Source organism: Sorex araneus, chromosome 6 (genome assembly GCF_027595985.1).
Source record: "Sorex araneus isolate mSorAra2 chromosome 6, mSorAra2.pri, whole genome shotgun sequence".
Classification (NCBI taxonomy): Eukaryota; Metazoa; Chordata; class Mammalia; order Eulipotyphla; family Soricidae; genus Sorex; species Sorex araneus.
Genome location: NC_073307.1, coordinates 4,424,842 through 4,439,352, shown reverse-complemented (window position 1 = coordinate 4,439,352; position 14,511 = coordinate 4,424,842). Strand labels below are relative to the sequence as shown.

Sequence of the window (14,511 nt, the reverse complement as noted above, 5' to 3'; positions counted from 1 at the left end):
GTCTGTTTGTGCATGTGTGTGCATGTCTGTGTGTCTGCGTGTGTCTGCATGTGTGTGCGTGCATGTATGTGCATGAGTGTGTCTGTGTGTATGCATATCAGTGTGTCTGACCTGTGCATGTGTGTGTGCATGTGTGTGCGTATGCATGTGTGTCTTTCCGTGTGTCTGTGTGCATATATCTGTACGTGTGTCTGTATGTCTATCTGTGTGTATCTGTGTGTCTGTGTGTGTGTCTGTGCGTATGTGTGTGTCTGTGTCTGTGCATATGTGTGTGTCTGTGTGTCTGTGCATATGTGTGTGTGTTGGGGGGGACAGCTAGCAGTCTCTCCCTGCCTCTCCCTCAGCTGGGCCTCTCACCTGACGTGTTGTTCCCCACGTCGGGCCTGAGCTGGTGTCGTGAGTTTGCTTGCCCCATGCCTGAGGGAGACGGTGCGGCCCTGGGGCCCGGCTGAGCTCTCGCTGGCAGCTGCTCATCTTCTCCTTCTGGGGTAGGGGTGCACCGCGCCCGCCGTGCCGGGGCCTCCCTGCAGGGCCAGCCCTTCCCCTCGAGGCGCAGAGCCCAGGCGTGTGCCCTAGGCGTGTGCCCTGCGCCCTGCCCCACCCGCGGGCACTGGGCTATCCTCGAAGGCGCCCGCATGCTCTGTGCCCCCCGCGGCGTGCGCCCCTGCTCCTGTCTTAGCGGATCACCCGCTGTTCCTTGGCCAGCCGCTCTGCTGTAGAGGGGACGTCCACCGCGTGTCCAGCCAGGTGTCCCTCTCCTGCCCGTGCTGGTGGGCAACTGCAGTGTCCCTCAAGCGCCGGCCCAACCGTGTCTGCACGGAAAATTCACACCAGGGAGAAACCCTGCCCACACCGAGAAACCCCCTGACGGAGAGATGGGACTCCTGGCGTCCTCGTGGGAAGCCGTGACGCAGGCCTGCTGTCCGGCGAATGCCAAAGCCGACATCACAGATGGACTCGGAATCAGGAATCACGGGCTCGGGGACCCTGCCCCTGGGGCATTAATGCTGCACGGCACGGTGTTTGCCTCGCAGCGTTTCTCATGCGGGGTCTCCCGTGAGCCTCACACAAGACCTGCCCGGGGAACGCGAGCCTTGCTCTGCGGGGCTGGGAAGCCCGGAGCAGGCGGGGCCAGGACGCGCTGTTGGAGCAGCCCCGTCCCCTCAGAGCTGCCTCCAGCCCCGACTGGCCTGTAGCTGACGCCAGGCATCGGTTCCTCTCCCGGAGGTTCTCAGGGGCCCTTGAGTGCCTCACGGCGTCAGGAGGGCGTCGGGCCCCGTCGGCAGCCTCTTCCCTGCTCATTTCTTCCTCAGGCATCGTGGGCCCGCCCGGCTGTGCCCTCTCAGACCGGCCTGGTGCAGATCGCGTCGTTCCTTGCTTTTCTGTGTGAAATTCACCCGTGCAGGGTAGTTTTCAACCCCTCTCTCTAACGCATCTCACACCTCTGACTGCTGGGCACTTCCGGGGGGGGGGAGGGCAGTGCCCCGAGCCCTCTCGGCGTCCCCCCCAGGCAGGCCCTGGGGGCACGGGTGGCGGTGCTGGTGACGTGTTGATGGTCCTTGATGCAGTGGTCTCCGTAGGACCACGATGGTACCTGTTGCCAGTGAGAAACAGGGGAAGCAGATTGTGCCCCGCCCGCCTTAGGGACGGACGCGGCGTTCTCGGGCAGTGGGCTGGTTGACCGGCGGCTCCCGGGACGTGGCAGGACTTTGCCCAGATTGCCATCTCCACGGTGTAAATAATCCCACTATGGCTTCATGCTACCAAGACGCTAGGAGCAGGCTCTGACAAGCCCTGGAGATGGAGCACTCACTCCGGAGCAAAGGTGCAGGCGACTCCAGGGCCCTCTGTAAGCCAAGGGACACTCATTAGAAGTAGATTAACTCTACATCAGTCTACTTGGTTGAGATGAGTGGATCAGCTTCAACCAAGAGCCAAGGTCTCTCCTGGGAAGACTCAGGGATCAGACAGCTAGTGTTTGCCTCCAGGACTCTACAGCATTTTCCCTTAAAAAAAAAAAAAAGGGCTGGAGCGATAGCACAGCGGGTAGGGCATTTTCCTTGCATGTGGCCGACCTGGATTCGATTCCCAGCATCCCATATGGTCCCCTGAGCACCGCCAGGAGTAATTCCTGAGTGCAGATCCAGAAGTAACCCCTATGCATCGCCGACTGTGACCCAAAAAGCAAAAAATTTTTTTAAAAAATCAGGGAAATAGCTCAAGTGCTAGAGCACAATTTGATTCTTGGAACTACACGACTCTTTGAGAACCTCTGTATGTAATTTCTTAATCAATAAAATCCTGACATAATAAAAAAAAAAGGATGCAAAATCAAATCCAGGGAGGAAAGTTTCACAACAAATAGTACAAAATGGAGATCGCCTTTCATTATATATTCCGAGAAGTCCCCTTTGCACTAGCAGGGTTTTCGCCTCACTACCAGAATTTTCCGCCCGTGGCAAGCGTTTCTCTTTTTATACTGTATAAATAGAATTGAGAGTCTGTTGAAAGGTCTTTACTGCTTGCTTCCTCTTTTAGTGCCACCAAAATTAATGTTTTCAAGGAAAGTTTGCTATTTTAATCTAACTTCGAGGGGCGTAGATGAGCAGACGACACTGCATGAAACAGAATTTGCACGGTCGGCTTGGTTGCTCGTGTAAGTTTTCTGCCTCCGTTTCCAACTCATTTCAGGATTTTGTTTTTAAAACCAAAACAAAAGGTTCTTTTTCTCTGACTCAAAAGCATATCCTGTGGGCAGAGATGGCAACGGCAGGCGTCCTTCTCTCTCAGACAGGCTCGGCTGTTCTCACACTCTCTGCTGTGAAGGGGAGTTAAAAGCATGGGCAGAGGGATAAGTTCTTAAATTTTTTTAATTCAATTCTTGTTTTGGGGCCACACCTGGTGTTGGTAGTGTTCAGGGATCACTCCTGGCGGGGACTCGGGACCACGTGGGCTGCTGGGCATTCCATGTTGGCTGAGGCACAATGTAAGTGCCCTACCCACTGCACCATCTCTCTGGCCCCGAGTCTGTCATTCATTCACTTCTCAGGAATCTGAAAACCTGAGTTCCAGGAGTTTCGGAGGGAATCCAGGCTGACAGGCCGAGAAGTTCCCATGCAGCTCACCCCACCGTCCTGTCACCAGAGGGCAGTGTCACTGTTTCTCACGGCGGGTGTGGCTCTGGGTCTGAGGATCCCAGCGGGGGGCCCTCGAGGTAGGGCAAGGTCACGCTGGCCCGCCGGAGCTGCCGCCTTCCCGCCAGCCCTCCCAGCACCCTGCCTAGCAGTTTCCTCTTCCATCAAAGAATCTTCTCACAGACCTGCCTTCTGCTCGTTTTCCACATCAAATTGGAGGCTCTCAGGCCTGATGGAAACAGGAGGTGAGTCACACCTGGCGTCTGGAAAGCCCTGCACAGCAATCTCCCTGTGCTTCCCTCTAAGGAAACTCGCGTGGATCCTTTTTAGCGGGTTATTCATAACAAGCTATACAAAAATCAATCACTGACGGCCTGCTTTGGGGCTTGGGCGGTGGTGGGAAGGGGTGATGGTGGTGGGTGGGATTAGTGGTGGGATATTGATTGTGATAAATTATCCTGAACAACTTTATAAAAATAAATTCAAATTTAAAAAAATAATTTTTTAAAAACCCTCAAGGCCACACCCACTGAGTTTACCTAAAGGGAAATCGGCGCCATTAGTTGTATTTGCTTAGATTTGGGACGAGGGGCAGGGGCCACTCCTGGTAGTTCTTGTGCAGCGTTTGGGCCTGGGCTCGGTGCTGGGGGCGCCCGGGGCCCCACCTGGCAGTGTTGGGGGCTGAGCTCAGGCCTCCCATGCAGGGCGGGCGCTCTGCTCTCCGCGCCCTCTCCCCGGTTTCTGGTTTTCGTGATCATCTACTCAACCCGTGGGCCAGAGAGATAGTACAGTGGGTAGGGCACCTGCCCTGCTGGGCTCGACCTGGGCTCGATCCCCAGCACCCCAGAGGGTCCCCCGAACCCCACCAGGATTGATCCCCGAGCACAGAGCCAGGAGAACATGGCATCTTGGTTGGAATTCCCCTGGTGACCGGGGACGATGTGTGTGCATGTGTCTGTTCATTTCCTCTCCCCATTTCTGGTCGTCGCTGTTGACCTTGATGAGTTAGTTCCCTAAGTACCTGGGACATTACACCTTTACCTGATGGGTTGAGCTTGACTGTTTCCTCCCACTCGGCTGGGTGGCTTAGTTTTCACCCGTGGAGCTTTTCTTTCCTTGGCTGTGCAGAAACTCTTTTTCGTTCGAGAGAGCCCCATTGGTTTGCTCTTGCTTCTGTGCCATTGGCCGGTGGAGTGGTGGCACTGGAAACCCCTTTGAGATCCAGATCTTCGAGAACTCTGCCAGTGCTCCCCGCGGCCCGCCAGGGATCCTGCTCTGGCCTCGAGAGCTTTGATGCACTTTGAACTCACGCTTGTGTGTGATGTGAGGCCCACACCCAGCCTCTGTGTTCGCGTATGTTTGTTCCGTGTTCTGAAGAGGCATTCTTGACTCCGGCCCGTGGGCCGCTCCCTCGCCGGGAATCAGTGGCCCGCCCGATTCTCTGGGCAGCCCAGAGACGGGTCCTCGGGGACTGGATCCCAGCCAGCCCTCAGCCCTCCCTGAGTCCAGTGCAGCGGTCCTGACCACTGCCGCTGGGCAGTAGTTTCACACTGGGTAGCGAGATGCCGCCCATGTTCTTGCTTCTCAGTTTCTCAGATGACTTTGGCTCTTTGAGGTGTTTCCTGCTTCCACACAGACTTTATTATGGATTGAGCCGTTATCCTTGACAAATGTATTTATTGATATATTATTTATTGAAACTTTATCCTTGATGAATGCCATCTGAATTTGGATGAGGATTGTGTCACATATAATAATTATATAATATACATTTACCTGTATGTATAGGGGTATATGCGAGTTACTATAATCATTTTATTATTTTTATCTTTTCATTTTATTTTATTTTTTTGCTTTTTGGGTCACACCCAGCGATGCTCAGGGGTTACTCCTGGCTTTGAACTCAGGAATTACCCTTGGCGGTACTTGGTGGACCATATGGGATGCCAGGGATTGAACCCGGGTCGGCCGTGTGCAAGGCAAACGCCTTACCCGCTGTGCTATCACTCCGGCCCCAATAATTTTTATTTCCTAAGAAGTTTTAGCCCTCCCTCACTTGGAGTGTTAGACTAACGTTTTGGTGTGTTTCATTTGGGCACCGCATCTGCCGGCGTTCAGCTGCTCCTGGCGCGGGGGCATCACTCAGGATGTTGCTGGGGGCCCCTGCGGGGTGAGGTGGCCTCCAGGCCCTGTGTGTGAAGCATCACCCGACCCTCGCGGCTGTCACCCCTTCCCCCGGCCAGTAGCTCTCCCCCAAACAGCCCAGCTGTTGTTTCCCTCCTTTGGAGTCCAGAGATTCTTCAGCACATTCTGGGGAGCCTGCTTGTTGGCGCGGCCCCGCAGGGCCAGTGTCTGGCTGTGCCGGCCCTGCTGTCTGAGAGGCCGGGGCTGCCTCGGCCCTGAACTGGATTCCCTTTCAGCCTGGGGCCTGACCTGCTGCCTTTGCCGCCGCTGGCAGACTGTACCACCTGCGGCCCTGGCTGCCCCCAGTCACCCAGCACACGCCCTGCGCCCCGCCTTGGCCCACGCCATTCCCGATGCTCGGCAAACCCCCCTGGACAGGCCAGCGGACAGGGGTGGCTGAGCCTGTAGTTCCCATTGTCCGGGAAGCCTTTGGCCAGCGGGCTGGACTCCAGGCAGCCAGCAGTCAGAGGAATCGCAGGTTACTGTGTTTGGGGGGAGACTCCTTTTTGGGTCAGACACTGTATTTTCATGTGGGTTCCCCAGGCCTCCAGTGTCCCTGTCCTCCCGATGCCTCCCCCGCCCACCCCAGCTCACCCCGACCTCTGCTTGTGACTGTGCATGTCTCCCTAACGAGTCTGTGCTCTCTGGCCCGTGGCATCTGCCGCGCCGGGGCCTGGGCGCCCCTTCCGGGGTCAGTCAGGAGCCACGCCGGCCGGTGGCTGGCTGAGGGGGATGTGCAGTGACGCCAGTTCCCTCTTCACGTGAGGAGTCGGGCTGCAGGCAGGATTCAGGAGGCCGGAGGGGCTTGGAGGCCAGCCAGTCGAGGGTGTTGCACCCGTGCTTTCTCCTCCTCCTCAGCTTCCGGCCTGCACTCCAGAATAATTTCTTCTCTGCGGCCCTCAGCGAGAGGGTCTCTTAACCTCTGCATTTAATGCAACCCAGCAGAGCGCTGCCTTTCCAGCGCTGTGATGGCACGCGTGGAAGCGTCCCTCCTACGTCTCAGAACTCAGGGAATGTTGGAGAAGGTCCCTGGCGGGCTTCTCCCGTGCCCACTGGGCCCAGCACAGGGTCGGTGATGGGTAACCGTGGCTCTCGTCACCCTGAAGGCCAGGTAAGTAAGTGGAGGTAAAGCGTAAGGCTGGACCTCACCTCGGAATACAGATGGCAGAGTTGCTCTCAAGCGTGAAATAACGATCTTTAAAAACTGTTCAGAAAAGGCGATCGGTGGGCCCAACTCTGACCGTGGGTGGCCAGTGCGGGCGGGGAGGCAAAGCCCTCTGAAAGGTCCCTCTAACGTAACTGTTTCTGGGTCCTCGCGCTGTTTGGAGGCTGGCCTTTTCATTTCCCTCATCCTGGATCTAGCTGGAATGTTCCCTGCGGGCCTTTCCTGGACCCCCGGGGCTTTGCTGGGACCTGCGTTCACTCTCTCATCCCGGGGGTGGGGAGAAACAGCCTTGGGACTTCCGAGTGCGCCCGCCTGCTCACCCCTTAGGGCTCGCTGTCTCCGCCTAGCCCTGGCCCTTAAGGGGAGCCGTCGGTGGTACCGAGTTCTGTGGGCAAAGAGGCCTCGGGCCTGGCAGGCGGCACTGGCAGGAGGTGCTCCCAAGCACAGTGCTCGTCCCGGATAGTCAGATGGCAGGATCGAGGCGATGTCTCTGCGGCAAAGATGCCCTGGGTCTCTGGCATCCAGGCTCATGCCCGCCCCCCCCACACACACACACTCCCTCCCTGCTGAAATGGGGGAAGGGGAGCCCAGGAAAGAGCCGAGCTGGCTCTGGCGTGGCTGAGGAGGTGACTGACGATGGTCCGGACACTTCCGCCTCAAGCCCGGACAGACGAGGGCCCGGGCAGCCCCGGGGAACTGAGGCCTGGCAGCAGATGGGAAGGGCTGCCCGAGTGCATGCTGGGGGAGAGGCAACCTGCCCTCCCCCACGAAGGGGGCGCCCCCGGCCCTGGGCCTGCAGGGGTTTGCACGTGGGACGGAAGGAAACGGGGGCAGCCCGGTTTCTAACTGCAAGGCCACGGCGCCTTCCTCCCTAGCCAGGAAGCGGACACCGTCGTTCCTGTATAGTTTTGGGTTGAGGTGACCGGCTTACAGGGGTGCAGCTACGGGGCTCTGGGGGTGCAGTGCTCACGCCTCACAGTGCTCCCCCGCCTCAGTCTGCGGCTGCCTCAGGAGGGCTCCTGGCCAGGGGGTGAGCGTGTGTTTCCCTCCTCTCCTTCGCTCAGCGTCACCTCCTCCATAGCCCCAGCTGCGAGCGAAGGGCAAAAGTGCATCTTTCGTTTGTGTATTTGGGGTGTTGGGCCACTCGGGGTGGTGCTCAGAGCTTACCTTGGCAAGGCGCTCAGGGGCCACTCCCGGCGGGGCTCAGGGGACCACTTGGGCTTCCGGGGATCAACCCTGGGTCAGCCCGGGCAAGCGCCCTGCCCACTGTACTACCTCTCCAGCCCCAGGACTGTTTTATCCTTACCAAATAGAGCAAAAAGATGCATTTAAGCACTTAGATGGTCAAGCTAAAGCAGTGTCCCCCAGACGCCGTTTTAAAGCAAGGGCCTGCTAAGGCCATTTGTGTGCTGTGACTTCGTCGGTGTCTCGGACCTCAGGCTCTAGACCGGGGGCTTGGTTAGACCCTCGACTGCTTCTGCGGGAATGCGAGCAGAGCGCCCGTGAAGGGACGCCCAGCAGCAGGGCCGGCGGGGGTGGTGTGGTTTCTCGGAGCGCCTGTGTCCACTTGCCGAGCATCCGAACAGTGCTCGTGAGCCGGGGTGGGGGTGCAGCCTGGCCTTTTGGGTTCGTATCCCCGAGTTCTCGGGCCGTGGGGTCGTTTTGATCGGGACAGTGAGGCTTGGAAACAGGCCCCGGACTCAGGCGGCCAGAGGCGACTCGGGCACCAGCTTGTGTCCAGTGAGAGAAGCAGTGGGACGGACGGCCTCAGTGGTCAGCGCCTGGAGTCCGCAGGCCCGAGGAAGGGGGACCTGCAGGTTCGGCTTAGACTCACTCAGCTCACGGCCCTTCCTGCCCCAAACACCTCCCCAGAAGCAACTGGTTGGGCCAGAGGAGCAGGCACAGGCGGTAGAGGAGTCCAGAGGGTGTAAAGTTTCATTGGAAAGGGGGTGCTCCTGTTATTTTTGTGGCCTTCCAGACGAGGATCGGTGCATTGGGAGTACTAGCAAGGAAGAGACGGAGCAGAGGTGTAGCACATCAGGAAAACGGTCCCCGGCCGTAACTCCTCCGATTAACTTTATAAATGAACCCAAACTTGCCATGCTTTTAAGTTGGGCCTCACATAGTCAGCAGCTCTTTTTTGTTTCGGTTTTTTTTTTTTTTTTTTTTGCTTTTTGGGCCCTGCCTGGTGATGCTCAGGGGTTCCTCCTGGCTGTGCATGCAGGAATCACTCTCGGCACTGTTCAGGGGACAACAGGGGGTATCAGGGATCGAACCCAGGTCAACTATGTGCAAGGCAAACACCTTCCTGCTGTGCTATCGCTCTGGCCCCTCTTTTTCTTTTTAATATTCCTCTTATTGGGGGAGCGAGGGGGGCGTGTGGTGACACCCTGCTTTGCTCAGGCCTCACTCTTGGTTCTGCACCCTGGGGTCATTGCTGGTGGTGCTGGGGGTCGGCCCCGGGCCGGCTGTGCTGCCTCTCTACACCCCCTTCCCTGGAGTGGGGGTCGGACGGGAAGGAGAGGCGCCGCTCGCACGCTCCTTCAGGAGGGGCTCGAGCCGGAGCCTGCGTGTACACACATGTGCACACACACACATGCACATACACACATGTGCACATGCACACACATGCACACACAACACGCACACAAACATGCACTCTGGCGTTGGTGTCACCAGAGCGTCTGTGCGCGGTGGCGCCGAGCCTGCACCCTGAAGTGGGTGAGTGTCAGGCTCGGGCCGTGAGCAGGGCGAGTCTCGTGAAGACGCTCCGTGGCGTCTGCTGCGAGAGATCAACTCTGAGCACTGGAGGGCCAGGGGAGCCGCTGTGCTAGCAGACTTGCTCCCCAGTCCCGCGGCTCTTTTTGACGAGACCCGTGTGTGGTTCATGATGCCGTTCTTAGGTCATACGGTGAAGTGTGTCAACTCGGTGAGACGGTATTTCCTAGATGACCATAGGCGGGAGAGTCGGGCAGGGCAGTCTGGGTGTGAGGGAGAGCAGGGACACAGAGGGCAGGTTCCACACAGACACTCACTGCTCAGAAACTCCCCTGAGCACTGCGGGGGAGAGAGAGGGATGGATGGGGGGTGCGGGGAGAGGAGGAAGAAACTACCACAGCAGGGCTGGGAAAATAGCAGAGCTGGAGGGCACTTGCCTTGCACTCGGCTGGCCCTGGTTCGATCCCCGCCACCACATATGGCCCTGAGAGCAGCAGAGAGCCGGGCGTAAGGCCTGAGCACCGCTGGGTAGGGCCCCCAAACAGAACAGAAATGTTCATTCATGAAAATGTAAAAATATATACCGTTATATTTCTCTTAAATTCCTGCTCTGACAAATATATAGTCCTCCTCAAGGGAGCGCTAACACTCTCCGAGGCTTCTAGGGAACACAGTACGGGGAGTGAGAGAAATGGGCTTACGGCACGTTACTCTTAATTTATTTATTTCTTTCTTTATTTTTGCTTTTTGGGTCACAGCCGGCGATGCACAGGGGTTACTCCTGGCTCTGCACTCAGGAATTACTCCCGACAGTGCTCGAGGGACCATGTGGGTGTGACCCAGAAAGAAAGGTGCAGCATGCAGAGGGGGTGCGGCTGTAGCCGGCCGAGGGGGGGGGTCGTTGGCGGGAACGCTGCTGCTCTGGGGTGGCCGGCCGGGTTCCAGGGCTGTGAGAGAGACAAACGGTGCCCGAGCCCTGGGGAAACCCGGGATCCTTCCAGGGGTCCCTGCAAATGTGCGGGGCTCACGGACCGGGGTGTTGGGGCCTGCGGGCGCTGCTCTCCGGACGTGCCAGCGCTGTGTCTCAGTTTCCTCCCGTCAGGCCCCGCGGCCCTGAGTGCTTAGCTGCTGGCCACGGTCACCCGTGCTTGGTGGGCAGGGGCAGAGGCGGGTCTCGCGCATGATTTCTCATCCTTGCTCTTTGTCTCCAAGTGTCCACTGGAGGGTCCTGGACGCGAGCTATGAGGAGGGGCTCGGGGCTGTCCCCCGGGGGCCGCTGGCCGTGTCCCTGTGGTGCCAGGAGTCCCGTCAGAGGACAAGGCCGGCCCGGACGGGTGTTGGGGTGGCGGGGACCCGCCGCCAGAGGCCCCCGAGCTGCTCCCTGTACCCGCCCTCGCCGTCGCTTTGTTTGCGCCTGGCCCGGCGTGGCCGCCATCCACGCGACCCCGGCCCCCGAACATTCCTCCCGCCATCCTCCTGCAGCACGTAAGACAAGGCCGGAGCTTAAAGGAAAATCCTCGGCTGCTTATCTCCTTCCCACAGGAAAGCAAATCTGGGTTGAAAACCGTAAAATTCCGAGGAGAGCAGGGAGAGCATAAAGGAGCAGGCAGGCCCGCGCCCGCCTCCGGCTGCGGCTGGGGTGGGGGTCGGACGGGAAGGAGAGGCGCCGCTCACACGCTCCTTCAGGAGGGGCTCGGGCCGGAGCCTGCGTGTACACACACACGCACATACACACATGTGGACACACACACACATGCACATGCATGCACACACATGCACGCGCCCAGGCACGCATGCAGCTTCCACAGTGCTTGCTCCACACAGCTGCCCTGAGCAAACCTGTCCTCACAGGTTGTAGAATTTTGAAACGAAAAGCACTTAAAGTGCAGTTGAAAAATGTATATTTATTTTAGCATTTGAGTGGTAAAAAATTTGGGGGTTCCATTTTGGGAAGAGTTTCTAATGATCCCCGGCATTCTGCATTCCGTGGACTCACCTGGCAGCTGCCTCACTGAACTCTGTGCACTGGACTGTCTCCTAACCTTGGGCACATTTGTATGCGCGATGTCGCACGGCGGGGCAGAGGGGAGGCTGTAGCGTCGATGGCCGTGCTCGGCTGAATCAACGCCAAGGGCACTCTTGCCAGGCGGAATCTGACACTCAGGAAATAGGGAAGCACAGTGGAGCAATGACATCATTAAAAATGGTGATTCGGGCCAGAAGATAGCAGGGAAGGGTGCCTGCCTTGCACATGGCTGGCCTGGGTTCGATCCCCAGCATCCGATATGGTCCCTACGCATCACCAGGAGTAATTCCTGAGTGCTGAACCAGGAGGAACCCCTGAGCACCCCCTCAAAACAAATAAAAAGGGGATTCTGGTTTTCAAAATGTTTTCACTTATCACTTAAGTCCTTAGAATACTGTTAACTTTCGGTGCCTCTACAAAGTTGCTACACCCTACCACGACCCTAAATGGTTTTTTTTCTCATGCTAGGCTACTGAGAACCACTGGTGTAGCAATGAAAAGAATTAAGGTACCAGGAGAATAAGTGCCCCTGATCCTCCCGAGGGGAGGCGGTCCTTCCTGCTGCAGCCACACGCCTTTTATTCCTAGCTGGTTCAAAAAACAAAAAACACCAAAATTCCACATGTCAGAGGAACGGCCACGTATGCTGTCCCTCACGCTGTCCTCGCACTGTCCTTCCCGGTCCCTCGCTCTGTCCCTCACTGCCCCTCTGTCCGTCACCGTCCCTCTCACTGTCCTGTGCTGTAGCCGTTGCTTGGTCCAGATTGTAGTCCCAGACTCTGGAGAAACTGTCCTGGAGGCAGGGAAAACTGAGCAGCGCAAACTGGCCAGCACGAGCCCACCTAGTGAGTTGAGACTGGAGAATTCATTACTTCTCTTCGTCTGAAACCCACGCTCCTTCCTGCTGGAATAGCCTCTGCGTGGTTTCTACACACAGATCTTCCGCAGACTGCTTTAATTGGTACAAGTTTAAAGCTAGAAACGTGTGTGTGTGTGTGTGTGTGTGTGTGTGTGTGTGTGTGTGAGAGATTTCTTGGGTCAGGTAAGGGAAGGGAAAGTGGAATTTCTTAGCTCCTGGTAGTAGCTCTGTAACTAAAGTAACTAATTCTGCTTTAAGCTGCGATACCTCAGAAACAACAACAATCTGAATTCGGGTGGGATGCCTGAGCTCTAATTATATTTCTGATTTTGCTTAATAATTTCCTGGAGGGACCTATTGAACGGTAGAATTCAGCTTTAACCAAGCAAAAGGTGGCAGACTTGAAACTAAAGTCCAAACACATAACTTGAACCTTTAAAGAAATTATTTCTGTTGTTTTAGACTTCTGAATTAATAAAGTTTTAAACAAATATAAGAGATAGGCCATATTTTAAATGAAACACACAGCAACAATTTAAGGCATTCATAAAAGCTGTATTCCACATAACGTGGCTCTGTTCGCGGGGGGCTGTTTCCTTTATCAGTCAAGCGTGCGGGCACTGAGAACCCGTGATGGGCAGAACGGGGCTGTCCCGGACCGGAGCTGCGTGGGGCGACAGTGCAGGCATGGGAACAGCGGCGCCCGGGCGGTCAGTGTCCCCCCTGTGAGCCTAGATGCGGGTGGGGTGGTTCACCATTTGCTCTTCAGATTGCCCGTTTGCCCATTACTTATTTATCGGCTATTTTTCACTGTGTCCCTTTCATGCCTCTCCGTGGCCCCAGCATCGCTGACTTTGGCCCCGGTGACCGTTGTGCTGCCCTGAAGCGTCCCCCACAGGTCGGGGTGTGTCCAGAACTGTGTGGGCAGCAGGGAGCCCCTCTCTGGACGCTGGGGCAGCTGGGGGGCACCTGCCCTGAAGTGCTCCGGGGGAAACGGCCGCGTGCTGGGGAGGCGTCCCTGCGAGTGGCGCCCTGCTAACGGTTGCCCTGTGCTTCTTTTCTAGTCGAACAAAGTGCCCGTGGTGCAGCCGTCCCACGCCGTCCATCCCCTCACTCCCCTCATCACCTACAGTGACGAGCACTTTTCTCCAGGGTCACACCCGTCACACATCCCGTCCGACGTCAGCTCCAAACAAGGTGAGCGTCGCCCCTTTGCCACGCCAGTGGGGGCCGCCGGGAGAACAGCCCCGGACCCCAGCAGAAAGATTCATCTTGTGTTTGACCGTGTGCTGGGCCGAGTCCCCTCGGTCTGTGGACGGCTCACACGAGGGCTCGGGCACGGCAGGACCGTCCGTGTCAGAGCCAGTGACAGTTGCTCGGCGGACGACGTGAGACGTAGCTCAGCGCACATGCCCACCTGCCGGCATTCTGGGCAGAGGGATCTGAAACGACAGTAAACCGTTCAGAAAGCCGATCATGGTCTGCCTCGACCACATCATGCACATGCATGACCGTGTCACGTGGGCCCAGCATGGGAAATGGGTCTGTTCCAGCACTTTTTACTTTTTCCTTCATTTATTCATTTGTTCTGTCATTGAAAACATTATTTCCTGCGAGCCGCTCTGAGACGGCCCTGCTTTGGCACAGGGTGGGGAAACACGGTCGGCTTCCCTCAGCACTGTCCTAAGCTCAGGCTGGAAATCATTTGCGCAAACTCATGTAAAACAAAATTAAGAACATCTTCAGCGCCACGCTAAAAGTACAAATAAAATGTAGATTCAAAGAAAAATTTGCAGAACTATAAAAGAGGATATTCCACTGGGGGCGGATGTTTGAAATAGGAGCGGACTGTAATAGAAGCTGTCAGGTTTAGTGCCCGAGCAGGAAGTGGCGTGTCCCCAGTGCTGGGGACTGCTCGCTCCCGCTCCCCTCCTGCCAGCAGGCCCCAAGCCCGGCTGAGGGCAGAGCGCGCTGTGAGGCACCGGCCCAGGGACTTGTCACCGCCAGAGGTCACTGCTGTGTCCAAGGCAGCACCCACCTGCAGGCGCCCAAGCCGGACAGCAGCGGCCTGTGGTGCTTTCAGGTAGAGGCCCCCCTGGCCTCTGCTGATTTTCAAAGTTCAGATTTCCATGATATTACCCGTGTTCTCTGAATGGGTCTGTTTTGTTTGCTTGCTTTTCCCCCAAACTGAGCCAATCCTGAAGGTTTGGGTGAGGTCTGGTCTCGGGCATGGAAGCAGCCAAATGGAGGCTCCCTGGTTTACTAATGGTGTGAACCCCCCCACCCCGCCACCTGAACCATCCCCCTGCTGGGGGGATTCTCGGAGTGAGAAAAAAAAAAGACTGGGAAACATTTTTTTTTTTTTTTAACAGCAAAATGGGCTGGAGAGATACTCCAGCAGGCAGGGTGCTGGGCTGAGCCGGGC

General features: G+C 57.0%; 1 protein-coding gene across 7 annotated transcripts in view; it reads left to right on the top strand.

Moving 5' to 3' along the window:
- LEF1 (lymphoid enhancer binding factor 1) overlaps positions 1-14,511 on the top strand; it is an 87,241-nt gene that overhangs the window by 50,567 nt on the left and 22,163 nt on the right. For all 7 annotated transcript variants that reach the window (XM_055143204.1, XM_055143205.1, XM_004612705.2 and 4 more), the window contains exon 4: positions 13,151-13,283. In XM_055143204.1, coding sequence (XP_054999179.1) covers positions 13,151-13,283 — 133 coding nt within the window. The remainder of the gene's footprint in view (positions 1-13,150; positions 13,284-14,511) is intronic.